Consider the following 23,844-nt stretch of genomic DNA (forward strand, 5'->3'; position numbering starts at 1 on the left):
AGCCTGGAAGTCTGGGCGTTAGTGACCCCCAGGAGCAGCCCTTAATCAGTGACTGACACAAGGTATAGTGTAAATGCAACCAATAACTTGGCTTTTCCCACGGGATAAGCCTGAGGCCCATCCACAGTCTGCTCTGACTACAAGAGTTTCCCAAGTGGCATTGAACTCTGTCTGTAGTGGTAACTGACTCACAATTCACCCTTCACTGGTTGCCTTCCTTTCCTGCCTCTGCTTTTCAGGTTTCCCTTCTACCAGCATCCCCTGGGGTTGTGTTCAAATAAACTGCTTCTCTTAAATTCTTGTCTGAAGACAGAGAGAAACCAATATGAAGAGAAATGTACATACATTCAATTTGCAAACAGCAAGTGAATGAAGATTCTTCTCTCATTTTAGGCTGGAGAACCTAGAATCTTAGCTATCCATGTTTTTTAAAGGGGGATAATGTCAGGAAAAAGGGTATAATAATTTTGGTTTTTTGTTGTTAGTTGTTTAATGTCTGTTCCTAGGACTTTGAATTATCCCAGTTATGAAGGAAGATTTGAACAGTAGCTTACAAACTTTAGTACATTTATGAATTGTTCATGTGTCTTGTTATAAATGTGGATTTCCGCTCCACCTTCAGGAATTCTGATTCAGAAAAAATCCAGATGTACGGTCAATAGTTACATACATGGAAACATTAGAAATATTTATGGGAGTGCTGAGGATCCCACTTTGAGAGACTTGACCTTGGGGACAAAGTTGTAACTACTTGTAAGGTGTCAGGGCCAGTTGGGTCCTAGATGCCTGTAATATTTGATCTGACTCTGAAGGCTGTCCCATGTCCCAGAGTCCCAATTCTGTGCTGCTAATACTAGAACCTAAATTTAATTTTAATCTGATTTAGATGGTGTTGTTGCTATTCCTATCTGCTTTCTGTGAAGGTAGATGGGAGGTGCACTGTGGGAAAAAAAAGTGTGGTGTAGGATGAAGGGCGTGGTAAGCGGAAGTCTAGGAAGGCCTTCAGAACGCAGCACTGCACCGCTCAGTTCCTTCTTGGGTGGCCCTCAGCCACACCTCCTTTTGAATCTCTGTGGCTGGTGGGGAGATGAAAGCAGAAGACGCTGAGGAGAAACTGGTTAGCAATGAGGCTGCCACGTGCTCCTGTCCCTCTCTCGAGGCTCATCTTCTAGTCCTCTTTCTGCCCCCTGAGATTTGGAGATGAGGCCACAGGGGCCCAGTGAGAGAAAAGACCATCTCCACACTCACAGTTTCATCTCATAGCAATTGCCAAACAATGACCACTTGTTTCCAGTATAGGAGCCAATTTACCTTTTCAAATAGTTCACCATTTCATTTGCATTCTGTCTGTTCCTAGAGCCCCCATTGGCCTCAAAAGGCAGATAATTGCACCTTCCACTTGGTTGGTGTGGCAACATTACCTTTTCTCCTCATTAAACGCTGTGACACTGCAAGTCTTGAGTTCGTTAACAGAGACATTCTTTCTTTGGTGCAATAGTATGGAATGGTCTGAGCCCTATAATAACAGGAAACTAAACAACAAAACAAACAAGCAAGCAAAATATAACCAAAGACACTGAAATAGAGAACAGGCTGACAGGGACCAGAGGGGAGAGGAGAGGGAATTTCATGGGTAATAGGGGAGGGATTTAGAGGAACATATATAAAGGACACATGGACAACAAATAAGAAGGGTGGAAATGGGAGGGGGAGCACGAGGGGTGGGATGGGATGGGAGTAATACACAGAAAACTGTACTTGAAAAATAATTAAATAAATTTAAAAAAACAATATGCTGTCCTGCAGACTGTTTTTGTGGAAATGAAAAGTATGTTGCCAAATTTCTTAGAGACACTAATTTATGACAAGGTACACATTAGAAGCAGAAACACCTGAATGACTCAAATCCTGTTGGTCCCAGAAGATTCATCCCTGCCATTCCCAGCGCGTGCAAAGGCAGGCCGGCCACTGGCATCCCACAATGCAGCAGGCATGCATCTGAAAGGATGGAGGCCGTGATGCACCTATAAACCCGCCAAAGCTTCAAAATGCAAATTCCGGGACCACCACTGTCATGCCATCCCAAACGATTAGACCTGGAGTTCCTCCAGGAGCAAGACATCCTAATGCCTGATTACCCCCTCTAAAAAAATTGTGTGGTTTCCAGGAGAGGAAACAGATGAAAGAAGAGATTACTTAGACCATTGTTCTCAGAGGTATATGCATGCTCACATATACATACGTATCATATTTGTATGTATCAGTATGGGAAATATTTGTATATTGATACACATGGAAGCTGCACAATAAATCCTATCAGTTGTCTCTGATATTCAAAAGTGAGCTTTAACAATGGTCAAAATTGGATATATTGCGTAAAATAAAATAAAATATAATATACTATGAAAATTAATTCTACCACTTTTTATTTTTTAAAGCGTAGCTGTTAGAAACATTTTCATTACATGTGTGATCATTACAGTTCTTTTAACAGCAGTGATCTGTAGGACAGAAATAGAGTTGATAAATTAACAGAGGTTGAAAATTAAAGAAAAAGGGAAGATAACGCATGCGTTTTAACTTTTCTAAGAGAAAATACAGAATTGGAGCTTATTAATATTTAGGAGAGTAGTGAAAGGAAAAAATTAAGATAAAACATCTTGTTAGAATACATTCAGATGGGTGATTAGGTGCTCTCTGATGATTTTGCAGCTTCCTGTTTAATGATAGACTATTACAACTTAAAAAGAAAAAAAAGCCTCACGTTATAAATGGTGCCTCTTTATTTGTAAAAGCTTGATTGGGCATTTCAGTTATGTCTGAGAGACTATCACCTGAGCCCGGGAGGATGGAAGAACTGGACGCTTTAATTCAGACAGGGTCACCTCTTGGTCCTTTCAGAAGGGACAGTGAGGGTCTCATTGTCCTTTTCTCCAGGCGCATTGGGAGTGTGAACATGTGGCCCATCTCACAGTCTGACAAATCTGCAGGCAATAAAAATTGCATGTGAACTGAGCTTAAATACAATATGTTCCTTAAACTCTTCATTATGGAGAACCTCAGAGCTACCAAGTGTCATCCCCCCCTCCCCCCCAGCCGCCGGACAGCCACCACTCCCTGGGCCACAGGCCTGGCCTGTGTCACACCCACCTGACCCCACCCTCAGTTTCATGTCACGTAAATTCCAGTGTCAGCCCCGTTAATCTCTGAACATTTCACTAGGTTTTTCTGAAAAGTCATACCCTTTTTATAGGTCTTTTTAAGAACATAGTCAGAATAACATTATCATAACTAAAAAAGAAATACTTCCCCCATAGCATCAAGTATCCAGCCATTATAAAAAATTAACTACAACATCTTCATGTTGATTAACTAAAGGTAGGTTAGTGTTAGAGTCTACAATTGACATAGTCTTATCGTGTGCTCTAAATAGTTCCCTGTTCCTGTTTCAGTATATGAGCTTCTATCATCTCTTCATGTGCTTATTTCTGAGGAAATATAAAATTAAGTGCTTTTCTTATTATGACTTTGTGATTACGACGTTCTACAATATCTAAAATATGTTATAACACAACTTATCCTTTAGAAACAAACTGAATTACATTATGATTATTAACCACTAGATGCCACAATTGCTACACTCAAATGAAATCAGCACAGCCTTCATCCTTCAAGAAAAAAACAACTTTCCAAACCTGACCGTGAAATACTAATCCGAGCGTCAGGACTCGCCTAGACCTGCTTGCACCTTGTGACAGCAGCCTGTGCTGAGCCACACAGTTAAATATTTACTTTTAAGTCTCATAACAGATCAAACTATGATATCTGTTCATTTCAACTCTTTTGTATTGTTTTCTGTAATTGTAAAGTTATTGCTAATTCTTTCCTATCAATTCCAGCACTCAATGTAGTATCTTCAAAGTGGTCTGGTGAATGGTTCTAATTGTGTCAGACTTGGTTTCAGGTGGGTGACATGACGTCATCCCAAGTCCAGGGACACAGACCCCGTGAGAGCTTTGCTTCCCCGGGAGTCAGATGGTCCCTCCATCCTCACAGCCTCAGCTCCCAGCAGGTGGCCAGTGACCCCTGTGCTGCGGGAGTCATGCGTGGGCAAGTCCGAAATCTCTCAAGGATTCAGAGAGAACAGGGAATCAGTTGTACACTTTTCTCTGGGAACTATTACAGTTTAAGAAGTTTTTCTCTTACTGTTTTTCTCAAAACCCACTGAAGTGCTTCATACACAATTTCTCAGGTGGTTCAAAAGAATAACTATTGAAACTTTCTGGTTTAGACAAGAGCAGCGATCCCATCGTATAGTTTTAGCCAGTGATCCTGGAATTACCTACATAGTGCACAGACCCAGCTGTAGTTCAGTCTGCACTTAGTATGTTTACTTTCTTCAATGATAAAGAATTTCTGTATAAATTTGTCTCTTTACACCCCTTTTCTCCAAATGAAAATGTTGTCTTAAATTCTCTCTAGAATGTATTGCTTTAGTCTTTCTTTTAATGAAAAACAGTGCTTGGTAGAAGTTTCCCAGAAAATTACCTACCCCAAAACTCATGGAATTTTCAAAATTGAAATATGAGGAAATCACTGGGCTTTTGGAAATACCAAATAAATAATAGAGGAATCTCAATAATATAAAATTAAACTCATAGGAAAAAAAAACCCTTTCCCAATGCTCTACTTATGACAAACGAGGAAGACACTGTGTGGGAAGGAGAACACCATATTCGTCTTTTCTTCTGTTCCACGGGGGCCCCTTCAATAATGTTTGAAATGCGTATTCTGCTTCCACTCTTCTCTTCGTCCAGTCTTTTCGTCCCACAGGCTCTAGAGCGGTCCTTGTAAAGCAAATAAAGCCCCATCGCCACTGTGCTCAAGACCTTCAGTGTTGCTCAGAATAAAAGCTAAAACCTTTACAATTGCCTTCAAGGCTCAGAACACTCCAGGTGCCCTGTGGGGGGCACTGTTCCCCGTGTCCACCAGCGTGTGAAAGGGTCTTATCTGCTCTGGCTGCTGTGGGTCAGTGGATTGCAAACTGGCCTGTGATGTGAGCGTTTTCAGTTTGATTCCTTATCAGACCCCCAGCTTGAACATCAGATATCTTTCTTCCTCCCTTCCCTTCTCTCTAAAAATAAAACCTTTAAAAGAATTTATAAAAAAAAACTAACTTGTCTGAATTGAGTTGTGCTGTGTTAGTTATACAATGGGTAGAAAACATCATAATAATGAAAAGAACACAGATTTTCTCACAATGATTCATGCAAAGAACATCAAGGAACATCAAATGGAAAGAACATCAAATTTCCTCATAATGATTTATGCTGACCAACTGTTGGAATGACAATTTTTGGTTATGTTGAATTGAATACAATATATTATTAAATTTAATTTCACCCTAAAAAGTTGTGCCTATAAGAAAAATTTTAAGTTCCATGTCTTGCATGGGTGGATCACACTGCAATCCCGTGGGATGGCTCTGGCCTAAATGGTCCCCAGCCACCAGCTCCCTCCCATTTCCAAACCGCACTGGCCTCTTTGCTGTTCTCAACTCACCACGTGTCTCTCAAGCCTCTGCGTGGCTGTTCCCTCTTCCTGGGAAGCCTTCCCTCAGACATCCTCATGGAAAGTGTCCTCACTTCCTTCTGTTTTCTGCTAAAATTATCAGATCTTCTCTGAACAATCAATTTAATATGGCTTCCCCTGCGTATATATATCCACTAACTCCCTATTTTTTTCAACACACTGATGGCCCAGCCTATACTCAGGGGGGTGATCTCTCCTTAGGAGAATATAACCCCCATGAAGTCAAGGTCCTTGTTTGTTTTACTGCTGTTTTTCTAGAATGGTATCTAGCAATATTAGTAAATAAATATTTATTAAATAAATGAAGGGTAAAATATCACAAAAATTAGGTTAAATCTAAGAGATTTTATTATAAAGCCTCTTTATAATAAAGAGATTGGAAATGAGAAGAACTAACGTTTCCCGCGTGCCCACAATAAAGTAGACACCGTACCAAGCACTATGTGCATCCCGATAAACCCTCACAAAAAGATCTTCACCGACGAGAAATCCAAAGCTCAGGTAACTTAAATACCTTTCTCAGTGTCACTCAGCCGGTACGGAACATCATTTCAATGTTGTCATTTGATTCAATGTCCCCAAGGGGCTCCCCCAACTCCCAGACTAAATCAGATGCTCATACAAATGTCCGCAGAGGACATGCCTGCGTGTCCGTCATTGGTAACCACTGTGGTCCATTTTGTCGGGTGGCCGCCAGTGTCTGACTTGGCCGCCGCACTGCAACCTTCAGGACAGGGGGCAGTGAGTATCTTGTTGACACGTCCAAGTCCAGAACCTTCCTCCCTGCCGAATGCTTCATCTCTAACACCCATCTGTTGAATAAAGGAACGAGTGAAGTTCATTTTCTCCCAAAATGTTAAAACACTTGATGAGTGGGTTATGTGCGCCCCGTGAGACTGAGTGACTCTGTAGGGCGACTGCATGAAGGGCACCCATGCGAATAAAGCCCGGCAGGGCCTCGCAGGGGCGAGTGTGTGGGTGCTTCGGGGGCCAGACGGTGCGATTTGCGCTGACGGCGTGCTGTCCAACACGGGGGCTCCCAGGCCCCAAGGCCTCTTCAATCCAAGTTAATAAAAATTAAATACAGTTGAGCAGTCAGTTCTTCAATCACTCCAGCCGCATTCCAAGTGCTCAGTAACCGTGGACGGCCTGGGGCTGCCTTATTGGACAGCCCAGACAAAGAAAATTCCCACAAGGAGGAGTTCTACTGAACGGCACCCTCTAGAAAGTGCAACACGTCCCAGGGAAGACATGTATTCAAGTCGGAGGGGACCTGCTGGACTAGTTTTGTACTCTAACTAAAGCTAAGCTCGGAGAAAGCGTGCAATCATCAGCATCCCCGAGCGTTCCTGGGCAGGACCTCGACGTGGAAAAGGAGCTTCGTGGTGCAGAGACGAGGGGTGCTCGGTGAGGCGTGAGCGGCCCGCCAGTGACCGGGATGCAAAGACGCTCCTGGGCTGGGGCGGGCCCGCTGCTCCGGGGCGCTGCCGGCACCTCGCTGGGCGGAGCCCCGTGTCTAACGCCCTCTGGACCATCCCTCTGCATTTGATGCGCAGAACAGACAACTGAAATTTGAGGAAGAGGAAAGGGTTTGGGATGCCAAAGGCACCTCTGACTACAGCTAGATCCTCAGCGTCTAGAGGGAAAGTTGCCCAAAGTGCCCTTCTTCAAAATGTCACGTATCTCCACTCAGGTGATTTCTTCATAATGCGACGTGCAACGATTTTTGGCCCATACAGTTTAAGATGATTTTTTAATTCTGTTGCTGGAGATTTTACCTCCCTAATTGGAGAGGTAAAACATTTCCTGTCATTGTCTTAAAAAAATAAACTGGTTTATAGACAAGAAAAAAATCTCCATTTTATTTTCTTTATTTTTTATTTCTTTATTTTCACCCTTATACGGCCGCGGGCGGGTAACAATGTCCCAGACATTGGCCCCACCGTGCGTTGGCTTTTCTCCGGTCTCACGGAGCCGGTCTTGTCCCAGGACTGACGGTGGGTTCTGGTTCTCACTTCTAGACAAGAGGTGGGGAGGGGAGCACTGGGCGGGCCCCTATTTCCTCAAGCAGCAGGTGGGGGACACGGAATTTTTATGTTTTTTACGGGGTGGAGCCCCCACTCCCCATATGTCCTCTGGCCTTTCAAGGTTAGGTCTCTCCGGTCCTTCCGAGACTGTCTCAGGAGAGACCCCGCGCGACCGTGGTGCTTCCGTGGAGAGGCGGTGAGGGATGCGGGTGGGGACGGGGGTTCCGTAAGGTCCGGAGGGTTGGGATGGGCGCTGAGATGGGACAGTTGGGTTCCCGAGCAGCGAGCGGCACAAGGAGTCCACAGAGAAACCTGAAAAGGACCGAAAACGCGGAGGAGCGAGGGCCGACCTGGGTGGGGCCGAAGCGGGAAGCGTCCCGCCGGGCCGGGGGAGGCGACCCGCGGGGCGGGGGGTGCGGGCGCCCGCCCGAGGTTCGGGGACCCGAGCTCCGCCGATGAGGTCAGCGGGGCCGGCGCGCCGGGGGGAGGGCCGCGGGGTCCCCGGACGCGGGCGGCGCGGGGCTGGCGGAGGGGCGGGACGGGACGGGAACTGGGACGGGGAGTCGGGGACGCGAGAGGAGGGACGAGGGGGCGTAGGCTCTGGGAGCCGGAGGCGGCCCGAGCGGGATCGTTTCCTTCCGGAGGGGAGGCCGGCTCCGGACCCGGGCGCGGACGGGGGGCGCCGGCGGGCGGGGACCGGGAGACTCCGCGGCCGCGCTTCCCACGGCGGGCGGCGGCGGCGGCGGCGGCGTTGGTGGCTCCTCCTCCCGGCCCGAGTCCCGGGCCCGGCGGCGGGGGGAGCGGGAGGCGGGCGCGAGGGCGGGGAATCTGGGAGGAGGGCGGAGGGAGGGACCAGGCGCGCCAGTGACAGGGTGGCAGCCCCGGAGCGGACGCGTCGCTGCTGCTCCACCTCCTCCTGCGGCTCCGCTCCCGCCGCCGCCGCCGGGAGAAGTTTCACTCCGGCCCTCGCTCGGAAGCCCCCGACTCTGAGCGCAGTGGGCACCGTGGCCAGCCGCTGCTACCCACGGCGGGCTCGGCACCCGGAGCGCTCCGAGCCCCGGCAGGCGTGGGCGCCTGGGCGGCGGGCGGCGGCGGGGGCTGGGGGCTCCTGGCTCCGAGGCGCAGGCGGGGTGGGTGGGAGCCGGTGGACCCGCGTGCAGCGCCGCAGCCGCTCTGCTAGCGTCGGCGCCCGGCAGCCGCGATGGCCGTACGCTCCCGCCGCCCGTGGGTCAGCGTGGCACTGGGGCTGGTGCTGGGCTTCACAGCCGCGTCCTGGCTCATCGCCCCCAGAGTGGCGGAGCTGAGCGAGAGGAAGAGACGCGGCTCCAGCATCTGCTCCTACTACGGCCGCTCGGCCGCTGGCCCCGGCGCGCAGCAGCCGCTTCCCCAGCCTCAGCCCCGGCCGCGGCCGGAGCAGTCACCGCCCCCTGCGCGTCCGGAGCTCCGAGGGCCTCAGCTGGCTGAGCCCGTAGCTGGGGTGACCAGTTTTCGGAGCAGCCCCTGGCAGCAGCCACCTTCGCTGCAGCAGCGGCGGCGAGGACGCGAGCCCGAAGGCGGGACGGGGCTCCCCGGCGGCCCCACAGCGGAGGGGGAGCCGGAGGAGGAGGATGGGGGCGCGGCTGGGCAACAGAGAGGCGGCCGGCCGAGGAGTAGCCACAACGGCAGCGGGGACGGGGGCGCCGCCGCCCCGAGCTCCCGACCCCGAGATTTCCTGTACGTGGGGGTGATGACCGCGCAGAAGTACCTGGGCAGCCGTGCGCTGGCGGCGCAGCGGACCTGGGCGCGCTTCATCCCCGGCCGCGTGGAGTTCTTTTCCAGCCAGCAGCCGCCCAACGCCGGGCTTGGCCAGCCCCCACCACCCCTGCCTGTCATCGAGCTGCCGGGGGTGGACGACTCCTACCCTCCCCAGAAAAAGTCCTTCATGATGATCAAGTACATGCACGACCACTACCTGGACAAGTATGAATGGTTCATGCGCGCCGACGACGATGTCTACATCAAAGGTGACCTCCCAGTCCCTGGTGCCCCGCCTGCCCGTCTCCTTTCTCTTCACCCAACCGGACCCCTGCCCAGCCCCGCTGTGCTTCTCTGCCAGCACGTGCTCCGGGTTCCTGCGGCCCTCAGCCCGCCGTCCCCACTCCTCTCATCCCCGCCACCCCTAGTCCGCTCCGCTCCTCCTCCTTTCCTGCAGCTTGGGCTCTCCTCACACCTGCCCTGTTTTATCTGCCTTCCTCACACTTGCTTTCCCGTTTCTGCCCAGCGTTTAGCCTGGCTCTTTACGGGGCGGGAGAGGTGAGGACAGACACCTCGGGGTCCCACGAAAGGATGTTCCCACTCTGCCCTGCTCCGAAAGAGCCGGGTGGTGGCAGGTTCCCAAACGGGTCCAGAGGGGCGTGTCCTCGGAGCAGGAAGGGAAGACTGTAGACGCGAGCGAGAGCCTGGCTGGATGGGATCGCTGTTCTTCCTTTGTTACCCGTCTTTTTGCTTTAGATGGATCTAGGGCAGTTTCGAAATTCGGGAGGTCGAGGAACCATCCTCCCTGCCCCGGACCCTCCCCTGTGCGTTTCCTTTCCTCTGGCACAACGCGTCACGCACTGGGAGCCTGAGAGCATCCCTGTCGCCCCAGGCGCAGCTCCTTCCAGCTATGGCAGTGCAGCGCCACGCCCCTCACCTGGGTCACCTCAGGGAGACCCCCAGGCGATGGGCGTATTGTCAGATCAGGTGGTGGGAGGAAAGAAACTGTGCCCTTGAACTGTCCAGACCCTGGGAGTTCCGAGCTGTGCGGGCCCACACCACTGTAGGTCCTTCGGTCCATCCTGGTGGCTGAGGCGATGAGCAGAGGCTGGAAGGGTTCTCCCAGGCCACGCGCAGCCACAGCAGGAGAAAACTTTGTCAGCTTTTTGGAGAGGCGCGGTCCTTCGCCCTGCGCGTGGGTGGCTCTGGCCAGAGATTTCTGGACTCAACACAGAGAAGTTCCCGAGAGCTGGAGTGAATCTTTCCAGCCCAGCCTGTTGCAGGGGTGGAGAGGGACGCAAGGGAAGTAGAGGCTGTGTGCAGCGGAGGTCTCCCGGTGCGCACCGCGTTTCCCAGCTCTTGGGGCAAACTGGGGCCGCCCCTGCTTAGGTCCTGCCCCGACTCTTGGAGCCTCATTGCTTTCCCCTGACCCCGGCCGGAGGGCCTTCCCAAGGGCTCGAAGAAAGACAAGCATTTCTCTTAGTGCTTTGAAAGATTGTCCTTTAGAACGTGGAAATGCCATATTCTTTCCATTTCTACTAAGAAGGAAAGGCATTTTGTGTTAAGAACCCAGTAATAGTCCGCTGAAACGCGCTGAGGTCCGAGGGGTGGCGCGGGATCCAGAGAGTGAGGCAGGTGCTGCGCTCAACACAGATGGTGGTGGAGACTCGGACTGGGAGTGGGAAGGTGGCCTCTTCCGACGCATCACTGGCTGGAATCTCAGACGCTTTGGAACTGTGTTAGCTCATTTTAAATGGTTTTCCTGATGAACTCACAAGCCATAAGTAAACCAATTTTATTCCTTAATTTTTTACAAATGTTGTTTTTTCTTAAAAGGTGATTTCCCAAGTCCAAAGTTAAATTTCAAGGCATGTTAAGGACAAAACACTAAACTAAATCAATTGTCAGTAGAAAAATTATTATTGGATGTTAACACTCTGCCAGTCAATGCTAAATATCAATAATTATTACCTGGGAATTTTATCATGACTTCTAGCATGCTAAGAAACCTCTTCTCCTCATCATTATTTTAACTTTAAAAAATCCAATGACTGTAAAGACTTTTTAAGGTTTTTCAAAGGTCACTGAAGTGACCTTGACTACAAGGTTGATACAACTTTACTATGATTTAATTTTAAGTATAAATTAGCATCTTTATAATAGTAGAAGGTTCAAAGAGGTTTTTCTTCTCTCCAGTTAAGACTCCTGGGGAGTTCACACCCCCCACTGGAAGTCCGCTCCCCTTGTGCAGTTAGGTGGTGATGAAATGAGGAGGGGTGATCCTTGCCTTTCTCTGTGCAGGTGACAAGTTGGAAGAGTTTCTCAGGTCACTGAACAGCAGCAAGCCCCTGTACCTGGGCCAGACCGGCCTGGGCAGTGTCGAAGAGCTGGGCAAGCTGGGCCTGGAGCCCGGGGAGAACTTCTGCATGGGGGGCCCCGGCATGATCTTCAGCCGGGAGGTCCTCAGGAGGATGGTGCCGCACATCGGCGAGTGTCTGGGAGAAATGTACACGACGCACGAAGACGTGGAAGTGGGAAGGTGTGTCCGGCGGTTTGGCGGGACTCAGTGTGTCTGGTCTTACGAGGTAAGAGGAGCTGTGACGAAAGCGTTGGCCTGTGACAGGTGCATGCCTCTTCACAGTCTGGGCAGCAACGGATTCTGTGGGTTCGGTCTTTATCTTGGCATTTGCTTGAGAATGATAGCACTGCTGGGTGTGGACAGGGGCGATGGTGGGACACACCTTTCTTGTTAGAGCTAAGGCCTAAGGTCTGAGGTTTTCTCCTTAGCCTGACCACTCCCTTCAACCCTGTCCCGCAGCCTGGACGGCTGGTCACTTCTCTGGGGGATGCTCTCCCCTGTTTTTACTTTACTGGGGTTTATACACACGTGTATCCACTTTCTGTCTCCCCCCAGAGGGCTGATTCTCTGGGACTGTAGCTTTTAGCATTTGGTGCTTGGTTGTTTGTTGTTGATGTGTTGGTTAGGGATGTAATTGTATTTGTGTTTCCTCAAATAGTTAAAATCTGAAGTTGCTTTGAAGATGTTCATGTGGAAATTTAACATGTATTTCTTTAAAGCATAGGAAAAATTAACTGATAATCAATATATCACTTATGATTGATTTATTCACAAATTTTAAAAGAAATGAATGATCTAGAAAAACAGTAGTTCTGAAGATGTTAAATAACACTTGATATTTTCATTGGGTTCCTGGAGGTTGTTTATGTCTGCCTTGACTCTGTTTTCTGAATAGCGACTACTATTTAAATGACCTGAGTTATGAACTGTTGTTTAATTGCAGTGATTAGTTTTATGAAATACTCTGAGATTGTTTTTTTCAGAAATTGGTTTTTAGGTGAAATACATTTTTTTCAAAAAATAGTTTTCCGGAAAGATAATCTTAGTCCAAATTGATTGAACACCTAAGTAGTGTATTGCAGTTTTCTGGCGTGGTTTTCAAGTAGTTGGAGTGTAATATATGTTAGCTACCCAGTGCACACCTTCGTAAGTGATAACTCATTTACTTTCCACAATTTCATGTCTCTTGTACAGAAGAAACATTTTATGAAATATATACAGGGGTGAGCAAAAGTAGGTTTACAGTTCTAATACAAACAAATAGTACAATAATTCATAGGTAAAACAAGAATAAGCTCCATGTTTCATGTACTCACTGCTGAAATCCTGCTTTTGCCCACCCCTGTATTGCCCATGAGGTTCTTATGCTTCAAGATCACATAGTCTTATTCATTTTTCACTTAGAAGTTTAATCTCACCCTGGTGAATTTGGCTTTTGTCTTTTTTTGTTTCATGGTATTTACCCTGTGGGGAAATATTTCTCATATTTATTACAGAGAGTAAAAATTATTTGAGAACTAGTTATTTGGGATCTGTAGTATGCAAACTTAAAATTATTGCATACCTCATTCATTTTGATAAGAAAAATTGTAATTTTTCTTTTATAAAACTACTTTTTACAGCTACTTTTTAGAAAACAATTTTATGGAAGCATATTATATTTTTTAAAAAGGCAATTTAGAATAAAATGAATGGAAAAGATTTGTATTTAGGTATTTAATATATTGGGTTGGCCAAAAAGTTCATTTGTTTTTTTCCATAAGATGGCTCTATAGTGCTTAGTTGTCTGTAACTTCCTTCCAAACAATTTTGTTCCACTGTATTGTGACAGTTGTTGTATCAGTGTGTTTTTAAAAAGTCTAATCGAAATTGGTGAATTTTTGTGTGTCTATTTTAGTGCTGAAGATGGAGGTAAATAAGTGACATTTTTGGCATACTATGCTTTTATTATTTCAAGAAAGGAAAAAATGTAAATGACACAACAAAAGATTTGTGCATGTATGAAGAACGTGCTGTGACTGATCGACTGTGTCAAAAGTGATTTGCAAAATTTCATGCTGGAGATTTCTAGCTGGACAACTGGCCCACAGACCAGTTGAAGTTGATTTCGATGAAATCAAAACATTAATTGAGAACAGTCAACATTGTATCACTCTGGTGATAGCCAACGTACTCAAAACATCCAAATCAATTAAGTTATTGATATAAATGAAAAAATGTGTCTTTTATATTATGAGAAAATAGTAAATGGACTTTTTGGCTAATCCAATAAAACTAACTGTAAGGCAAAAAGAAACACAAACCAAACTCAATGTAGAAAACACACCCAGTGGGTTGTTTACATGGGGATAATACTTTGCTGGTTTAATCCATATGGAAGAGTAAAGAAACTCACTCATAAAAATGGAAAATTATCATTTTACTTGATACCTTGTTGCCTTAACATCACATACGAAGTTTTAAAAAACCTTTTGTTTGTGTCCCTGCCTTCAAGTTTTCACTGATTCTGCTGTGAAGGCACAACCCTTAGAAACCAGCTTCCCCATTCATGTTCCAGGAGAGTCAAGTGTGCTCCAGCGACCTGCATGCTCAAGAATTGATCTCATGGTTTATTTATGACATAGGCACTCTGCGAGAGCTGTGGAAACGGAGAACTTTTCACAAACTGACGTCAATAAAGAGACAGACAATAGGGACTCCAGGCCTTGCTGTGTGGAACTTTATGATCACCACATTTTGATCGCCTTTCTACTGTACCTTGGAATTTTAGACCGATCCCTGTCCTTTACTGGTTTCAGGATCTGTATGAAAAATCATTTCTACGTATTTTTAGCAGTAGAAAATATTTTCTAAAGGAATCCTGTTTCAGAATGTAGACTTCATGTTTTGCTGAGCAATTACATAGAATTTATTTTGTTTCAGTATCTCACTGTTTAAAGGATAAATATATGCAATATTTATTTTAGTGGAGGCATTGGTTTAATCTTAATGCGGAGTTTCAGTGTCTCCTTTAGAAGCGTGGTAGAAATATCATTATCTAGGAATATACTAAGCAACATTGTTAATAAGTGTAATAAAGATTGGTATACAATTAAATCACATCTAAGCATTTTAATATTAGGATGTGCTCCGTGTTTACGAGACATTGGGCAGAGCCACACCAAGGCTTTCCAGTGTGGCTTTCTGGTTGGCGGAGATGGTGTTGGCCTTCTCCAGTGTTCACGTTACAGGGAAAAACGTACCTGCTCCCTCTGGGCTGGCATCCTTAGCAAGGGCGAGACTTCACATCCTCTAATAGAGTAAGGTGTGAGGTTGATCAGCAATTTTGTTTCCATCTTTCCTTGAAAAGAACCATTTGTGACAGAACTTCCTTAAATTTTTGAATGTCTTTTACTCTCTCTCTCATGGAGTTCAGGATATCGTTTGGCTTTTCCTCCCTGTGAAAGTCCTTGCAGAGTGAACAGCACTGTTGTGGACAGGTTCACAATTTTTTGAGTTTGAATAGATGAAATAGATTCATGATGGAACTGGATCTTTTACAAAGTGATGAACAGGCTTGCAGATCTTGTAGGAAGAGAACTGGACAAAATATTAAAATAGATTATGTAGCTTTTCTGGAATATAAATTGAAGTTTTTATAAAATGTAGGAATCTTCTAGTATTCTTGTTGACTGTTTAGTTGAGGTCTTCTTCCTCTGTGTTGTGTGTACAATTAAGCACAATGAAGGGAGAGAGAGAGAAGAATAGGAACTTGAATTTGGGTCCAGTCACCACTCTACCACGTATTAGCTTCACTGTCTTTTCCAAATTACTTCTCTGAGTCTTGTTTAGCTGAACTGAAAGTAGAAATTATAACAATATTTACCTCAGAGGTTTTGGAGATTGAGTGAAACGGTGAAATGATCCAAGTGAAGCCCTTAGTATAGTGTCTGGCACATAGTAAATTATCAATAGATGTTAACTATTTTTGTTACAAGGCTGAATAGATCATGTATTATATCATATATAGCATGAATTCATTGATTTAGCTATATCAAAACAATGTACAATTTTTTTCAGTTAAAGAATGAAATTGAAGGTTTTTTAAAAGATTTTTTTATTTATCTTTAGAGGGGAAGGCAAGGAGAGAAGGAGAGAAATATCAATGTATGCCTCCCGTGTGTCCCATGCTGAGGACTGGCCTGCAAATCAGACATGTGCCCTGACTGGAAATCCAACTGCGATCCTTTGGTTCGCAGGCCCGCATTCAATCCACTGAGCTACACCAGCCAGGGCCGAAGGTTTTTTTTAGCAAAGAAAAAGAAACCAATGTGTTTCAGGAAGAGTGTTTAAAATGGGAATTACAGATATTTGCTTCAAGCTTTGAACATCGTATTACATTATTAACTAACTGACCTTAGAAGACAGTAAGGAAAATATTTAACAAGGCATTATGTAATATATGTAATATATATGTAATATATTATATTATATATTATGTATATTATATATATTATGTAATATATATATATAATGAAGGGACATCAAACAGATCACTCCATCTCCATTAACACATCCTTAGTGTGTGGATTTCCAGATTAGTTGCCAAAAAGTAGCCCTCTTCTGAGTCCCTCCAGACTGGTCAGCAGGGCTGGGGGTCGGCAGTGCCCATTCTGCGGTCAGGTCACGGGGACACGTACCTTGTGCGGCCCGCAGCTCCTGGAATTTCTGCAGTGTCTCAGCGAAGGGTGTGCAGCTTTGGTTCGCAGGACGAGGCCCGGAGGTCCGGGTATATTGGTCTTTCCTGTCCGCCTGTTGCTCTGTTTCCTCCTCCAACTCCAGCGACTTTTCCTGTATCCTCTGCTTTTAATGATAAAACAAATCTCAGATGTACATGGACAGGGTTCTTGGTAAATTGACGGGTTCATGACAGGTCACCCTGGTGTTGTTCCCAGAGCTCACGGGTGTGCTTGCACCCCGATCACACGTGGCCCAGGGGCGGCCAGACCCCCTCACAGTGGAGAGGCCTTTGGCTGCTGGTGAGCCTCACACAGGCCGGCGGAGTGTCTGTGGGCCTGAGAGTCGCCCTCCAGCGCCTGGAGGTGCAAACAGCTAGTGTGCAAGGGTGTGGCTGGTGTTTGTGATCAGCAGACTTGACGGGCTGCTGTTAAACGCACCTATATCTCCAGTTGTGTCAGTACAGTGACTCAATGTTCGGGAGAAGTGTTCTCTTCATTCTGCGACGGTTAGAATCGATCGGGCCCTGCTGTTGGCCACGTTCATATCTTTGGTCCAGCGCCGGCCTGGCTGCTGTTTTCCTAGTTGTCTGCGCTGTGGCCCTGCAGCCTAGGAGGCTTCGAGTGGCTCAGAAACGCGGGCCGGCAGGCCCTGGGGGTGTTTGAGGGGTGTTCGCTTCTGTTTTTTGATGACTTTAGCAGCCTTCAGTCCCCTTTATGTCCTATTGTTGTTCACAACGTTCCCCTTGTATGTTTCGTGTAAACATTTATTGTAGCTCTTTGCACCTTTAATTCCCCTCGGATGCTTCTTTTTTTTCTTTTTTTTATTTAATTTTTATTCAAGTACAGTTTTCTGTTTTATATTCCCTGCCCTGGATGCTTATTTTAAGTGGTTCAGGGAGCCCTAAACATCTTGATATTTTGACCCAGATAATCCACATGTTGCAAATTTCTTTAAAATATTCTCTGGAAAATGAAGTGATTTTTCCTGTGAGAATGATGCAATGTGCGTTTTAAAAAATTTACAGAAGAAACAATTTTTTAAAACTTGGCTGTGAGAATCATATGTCATGTTACATAGTTATGTATTTTTACTACATAACTAGAACTATATATAATATACCAGTAGTTCTATGTATTGACTAAATAACTAGAAATATATATGTAATATAATTGTATGCTTTTAGTAAATAACTAGGAAGCCCCCACTGTTAAAAATTGTTTATATGATTCATTCCCAGCCTGTGTCTTAGCGGAATGGGAAGTTCTGTTTTTTTTTTTTTCATTTTTGTTTTAGTGGGATCACTTATATTCAAACATTAAAATAATTTTAACTGTAATTATTCCTTACTATTAGGGAGTTTTGCATTTCATCTAAGAGACATTTTCAGAATAATTTGAATTTATCTTTTTAATGTTTGCAGTTAAATGGAGTCACAGAATATGTATCTTTTTTTATCTACTTAAATGTTGTTTCACAGAAAACTTAGCTCCATGTTGATAAAAAATATTTATGTGTGAGTTGAAGAAACCCATTTCTTATGACTAAACAGATTTTTATTAGATTCCTGAAAGAGTTAAATTCAAAGTGTCTCATGTCTAATCTTGGCCCCCTAAAGGCTATAAACACCCTAGAAAATGCCATCGTATGTTTCACAAAAGGGTATGTTCTGAAGTGTTTCCCTGGGTTTGTAATACCAGAGGGTTACATCATAAAATTTGAGTACGCGTAAGTTCTTCATAACATAACCACGAAGGTTAAAATGTATGTGCCATTCTTACAGGGCTATTGCATGTCGCTTTGGCTCCTTTTTCATACTTACGGGCTTCCCTCTCTGCAAGGCTAATTTTACTGTGTTATGAACATGGTTTATGCAGAAGAAGTATATTCATATCTACAGGAATGTATCACTCTGGAATTCTTATCTAAAATTCAGTCTTTCCTTGGTTCTGATTCAGTGTATTTAGTTTTTCTCTTGACTAAAGGCTTCTCACACCTCCTGCCCCCATCCTACTTGTCAGATGAAATCATCATGCATCGGTTTTAGGACATTTCTTTTCCACCACACTGTTTCCTTGACAGTACAAAAGAAGACTGCTTTCCGAGTTGAAGGAGAAACCTGGCGCGGTTCTCCCTACTTCGTGGCCTCAGCTGGTTCGTTGCCACTGTTCACCGATGCCCTGTGCCCTGGGTGGTGACTGTGTCTGCTTCCCAAGAAGACGGCTTCCAGCCATTGTGAAAAATGCTAAGTCTGCACGATGCTTTTATGCAATATGGAATAAGCTCCACGGTAACATAAATATTCATACTAGTTTATAAACTTTGGATACTCTCCATCTTTGAGCATAAGGATTCTAATGTTCTGAAAAGATTCCAAGTCAATTTTCTGCATCCACTTTCTTTGTCTTGGTCTCCAAATGGCTGTTTTGAGAAACATGTATTTCAATCTCTCTCTTTTTTTTTACCTACTGAATTTGTGCTCAACAGACATCCAAAGAAATCTATCCATATAAACATACTACATTTTACTTTGATTATAGCATGTACTTTTGCACAAAGTTATAACTTTTAATAGGGTATTTGAGCTAAACATAAATTTAATTGAAATTAAAAAAGAATCAGTGTCCTGAGTCACAGGCGTCATTCTTTGATACCGGTGAACCGCAGGACAACCCGAATAAACTGAAATACCAAGGAGCCGCAGTTTCTCAGAATTCTGATGTTCTCTTCATTTACTGTCATATTAAAACAATTTTCTGCTTAACTGCACATAGATCAGTCAGAGTCATTATGTAACATTTAATGTGACCCTTTTTTTGCAATGATGTTGGGCATTTATGGTACAATAAGTATGTTACAAGTTTCTAAATGAACTGAATCAAAATAATATGTGAGAACCATTCAGCAGGCCCTGTTTGGAAGTAATTAATGAAATGGATGTCTTAATGTTTTGAGGTTGGAACATCTTTACTCACCATCATGGTTTTGAAAATTATGTTCCTCCTGTCCCTGAGGAGCAGAGTCAGGCCCCAAAGAAGGCCTCCCGCGTGGCCTCGAGGTAGCAGAGTGGTTTACTTAGTGACTGAGCTGATAGCAGAAATATCTGTTTTCATACACTTAAAATTTTATAAGCATCTTATAAATTATACATAGTCACATGTTTATTAAATTGATTCTATACATAAATTTAATTTAAGGTAAAGTTTGTCTGCATATATGAAAATGTTAGAAGATCAGCACTTAAAAACGATGATTTATTTATTTATTTTTAGAGGGAGGGGAAGGGAGGGAGAAAGAGAGGGAGAGACACATCCATGTGTGGTTGTCTCTCATGTGGCCCTCAATGGGAAGCTGACCTGCAACCTAGGCATGTGCCCTGACTGGGAATCGAACCAGCAACCCCTTAGTTCACAGGCCCTCGCTCAATCCACTGAGCCACACCAGCCAGGCCTGAAGGATCAACATTTAATAAAGAACAAGACATTTTAATAATCCAGTGTTCTATTATTGTATAGAAACAAGTTTTCTATGAAATAAGGACATTTACTATACATGATAAATATCCTAAACCATGAAAAGATAGTGTTAAAAGTGTTGAAAACAGTGTGCCACAGAATTCAGCCATCTTACATCTTACGTGGCCAGATGATTTCACTTGCTCCAATCTGTCTACTTAGCACTTTCTCTGAGCAGTGAAGGCGCAGGGGTCTTGCTTGTTGTCCTCATGGGGCTCATGGAAGCCAGGTTCTGGCTTCTAACCAGTCTCCTGCTTTCATGACGGATAGACAGCTGGGTTTGTTTTCTTCACCATCTTTAATTCTTTTTCGTTTGAGGTCACGAAAGCTCCAGATAAATCCAACAGGGTGAGATACCTGTCTGGGAACTAGAATCAAAGGATTCTTACTTCAGTTTTCCTAAATGGTTATCTTCCCCTTTGATTTACTGTCTTCTGCAGAGGAGAGAGAGAAAGCCACGTGGAGAGATGCAAGCGCATGTTTATATATTTTGAGGCTGCTGCATAACACAGAGCACTGGGCTTTTGTTTTCTAAGGAAGCCTGGAGCTAGAGCACCCGGCTTCACACCCCACCTCTGCCATTCACTCACTGCGTGGCCTCAGACAGGTCCTTCTTCTCTGAACCTTCGCTTCCTCATCCGTCGAGGGTATGTGGGGACAGGACTTGCCTCAGAGAACTCTGGTGAAGGTCGAGTGGCCCGAGGTCCAGGGCAGCCCGGGGAAGATAGCTGGCCGCGTGGAGCACTCTGCCACTGTGGCTGTTTTTGCCGACGCAGAACGGCACACAGCAGTGCCAACCGCCCAGAGCCGCGGTGAGGAATAAAGAGGTCCGCGTGTTAGAAGCTCTTAGAATAATGCTTGACACACGATAATTCCATGCTCAGGGTTACTAATATTTCCCAGTTAACAGTGTTCCTATTCCTCTTTCTCCCTTCATGGGAAAGAAATGACCTGGATTGGAAAGAGTTTATTGCAGGTGCTCTTTGAAGGACAGGTGGTGGGGGAAGGTGCTGATGGAGAGGTTCTTGCCCCGCCTGCACCGTGGAGGCCCCTGGGGCACTTGGAGACGTCCCACAGCTGAAACCCACCTCTTGACCCAGAGGATCAGAATCTCTCCCCGGGGGAAGCCTGTAGCTGAGTCGAGTCTGAAGCCTCCCACGTCAGTGATTCTAAGGGGGCTCTAGGGCTCAGACCACTGTGTGCATCCTTGTCTTAGTTTTCTGTTTGCAAACATCCAATTCGCTTTCAAGCATTTCTAATCAATTACTTTTCGTTGTACTTTCCTTTTGGGAAAACCATAGTAATCAACACTTTGGCATTTCTTTGTACATCTGTTCCAAAGAGCTGGGTTAAAGCGAATGTAAGGCCGTCGCTCACAACCACAGCATGTTTTCTCATGGGCTGGTTTTCATTTTTGTATAGTACTCCTTTCTATTTAAGAAAAATTCCAAATGGATTTTAAAACATTCTTGGGAAAAATATATTGTATATTCATGCAAAGCTCAAGGTTTTATAGCTGTTTTTATGTTACATTGGGGTAATGTATAGTAATAGAGTTCTTAAACTGCAGGCATACCTTGTTTTATTATGCTTCGCTTTATAATGCTTCGCTGGTGTGTGTGTGTGTGTGTGTGTGTGTGTGTGTGCTCGTGTGTGTGTGTTTACAAATTGAAAGCAAGACCCTCCTCCAGCAAAAAGATTACAATGCCCCTTCTTGCGATACTCTATTTATTGTGGTGACCAAAACTACAGTATCTCCCCGATATGCCTGTATAGGTGGAGTGTGTTCATTGACTGGTTGCTTTAACATTGCCTTTCGAATTGGAACTCAAAAGAAAAAAAATGAGTTATTTGTTTGATGGTTGCAGAAACTATAACTTATTTAATAGCTGGGTAATTGATTTTAACCAGTCATTGTCAACAAGGATTTTCATGCCTACCCACTATGGCCAACTGCTGTCATCAAGGAAAGTACAGGGTGCACAGGAGTGTGAGGGAAGGAGTCCCTGAGGAGAACAGGCAAGTGCAATGCTTTCTGCAAACTAGAAGTCGTGCATAGGGGCCATCGCCAGGTGAGTGGGGACACATGGGAAGACAAAGACGGGAAAAAAGCATGGGAGCAAATTGTGTGTTTGGTTCAAGTGTATCTGGAGGCAGGAGAAATGAGGCTCAAAGGCTGCTGGTAAAATTTGATGACAAAAGGCCTGTGTATCCTCTGCAGAGGTTTAGAGTGTACCGTGTAGATCAGTGATTCTTAGAATTCTTGAGGGTGAGGTAATTGGCTTAGATACAGTTATGATGGGACCCATGAATAGTACGTTTAGAAGCGTCTCCGGGAGATTCTAACAAATAGTGAAAAAGCAGTTTCATAGATAATGGGGGGCTGTGAAGCGCTTGTCATGGGTGAGCACTGTGGTTGGATTACCGCGTGGCGTCTGTGGCAGGGATGGAGGTGCTTCTGCCCGGGAGAGGATGCAACACAGTTCGGGGGCTATGGCCCCAGGCCAAGTGAGAGACCATCCTGAAAGTCAAAGTAGAAGGAAGGAGACGAAATTGAGAGCTGTCAAGAAGAGAGAATTGACAGAGGTAGGTGGTTCATTAGCCCAAGGGGTGGGATGGGGACCGTGTGAGTTTGACTCCTAGGTTTGGCCTCAGAGGAAAGTGGCAAGTCTAGGGACAGGGAATAAAGGGAGAAGGCTAGGTTGGGGGGAACTAGTGTGTTTGAGGCTTGGGCTGAGGAGAAAGGAGTTCTACTTTGGATACATTGAGCATTCATTAGTCATTTATTCAACAAACATTTATGGAACATCAAGGCAAAAGTCCTTGCTTTATTTCCAAGAGGCCAGACGATTTTCTGTTGTCTTACTTAAAGACGAAAGAGGAGCAGGGGAGAAGCGAAGGAGTGCCGGGTGGTGTGCAGTTTGAAATGAGATGGTTTGGTGGGCCTCGCTGGGAAGATGGCATTGTGTCATGTGGATGTATGAGGGGGAAGCTTTCTGGCCTAAAAACAGGATGTGGACAAGTCCCTTGAGAAACGCCCGTGATAAGTCATGAGCTCACCGGAAAGCAAGGGAAATCAGGGATGAGTAAAGGGTCCAGAGCACAGTAAAATGAGAGCTCATGGAGGAAAAGAAGTGAGAGATGGAGGCGGGTACCATGGACAGCTTTGCAGCCCTCTGAACACTAAGTTTTAGTGGGAATGTGAGGCCCACAGAGCTTGAACAGCTGTTCCCCCATGAGGCAGGCAGGGGCATCACTCCGTGGTGAGTATTACCAGGCTACAAAAATGCATTTTAAAAAAGCATTTGAAGCAGTGATCGTTTAAAATGAAAATGAGAAGTCACGGCGCAGTCATAGAATGAGAAAGTTCAGTTTGATTAACATTTAAGATGAATAATTTGTTTAAAGTTATTCAAAATTTGGATTGTAGTGGGTGATTTAAACCAGTAACATTATAAAATGGTTCAAAACCTAACAGCATAAAAATCCATACAATGAGAAATTTCCCAGATTCTGTCCTCCCTTTGCCTGGTGTGGTCCTCGCCCAACCAGCTCTCAGTCCTTTTTCCAGTTTCTCTGCATGTCAGACAACTAGGTACGCGCTGCATTCCCCCTCCCAGATTTGTTTGCCACAAGGAGTAGCCAACTATATATGTTGTTCTGAATGCGGGCTTTTCCAGTAAAGACTCTTTCTTGGAGTTATTCTCATATCAGTACCTCACGCTGATGAAATCTCATGTTCAAAAACCAAAATCTTCGTTCTTTTTTCCTTTAATGCTGCCTGTTGTAACAGCAAGAGGAACCGCTACTGTGAGAAGTTGCCCGTGAGAGCAAAAGGAAAACAGGCAGCAGGGCGGCCGCAAATCGATCTGCAAATTCTTGCCCTTTATAACCTGCTAAC

The 23,844-nt window shown here is 45.3% G+C and overlaps 1 protein-coding gene across 1 annotated transcript in view; it reads left to right on the forward strand.

Annotated features, from left to right (window-relative positions):
• The first annotated feature begins 8,487 nt into the window (after nucleotides 1–8,487).
• The window catches only part of CHSY3 (chondroitin sulfate synthase 3), a 253,900-nt gene continuing 238,543 nt past the window's right edge, over nucleotides 8,488–23,844 (forward strand). The window contains exons 1-2 of the mRNA XM_037056318.1: nucleotides 8,488–9,622; nucleotides 11,655–11,938. Of these exons, the coding sequence (XP_036912213.1) occupies nucleotides 8,821–9,622; nucleotides 11,655–11,938 (1,086 nt within the window). The 5' untranslated portion in view covers nucleotides 8,488–8,820. The remainder of the gene's footprint in view (nucleotides 9,623–11,654; nucleotides 11,939–23,844) is intronic.

Source organism: Sturnira hondurensis, unplaced genomic scaffold, assembly GCF_014824575.4.
Source record: "Sturnira hondurensis isolate 20B ecotype Veracruz unplaced genomic scaffold, ASM1482457v3 Scaffold0008908, whole genome shotgun sequence".
Taxonomy (NCBI): Eukaryota; Metazoa; Chordata; class Mammalia; order Chiroptera; family Phyllostomidae; genus Sturnira; species Sturnira hondurensis.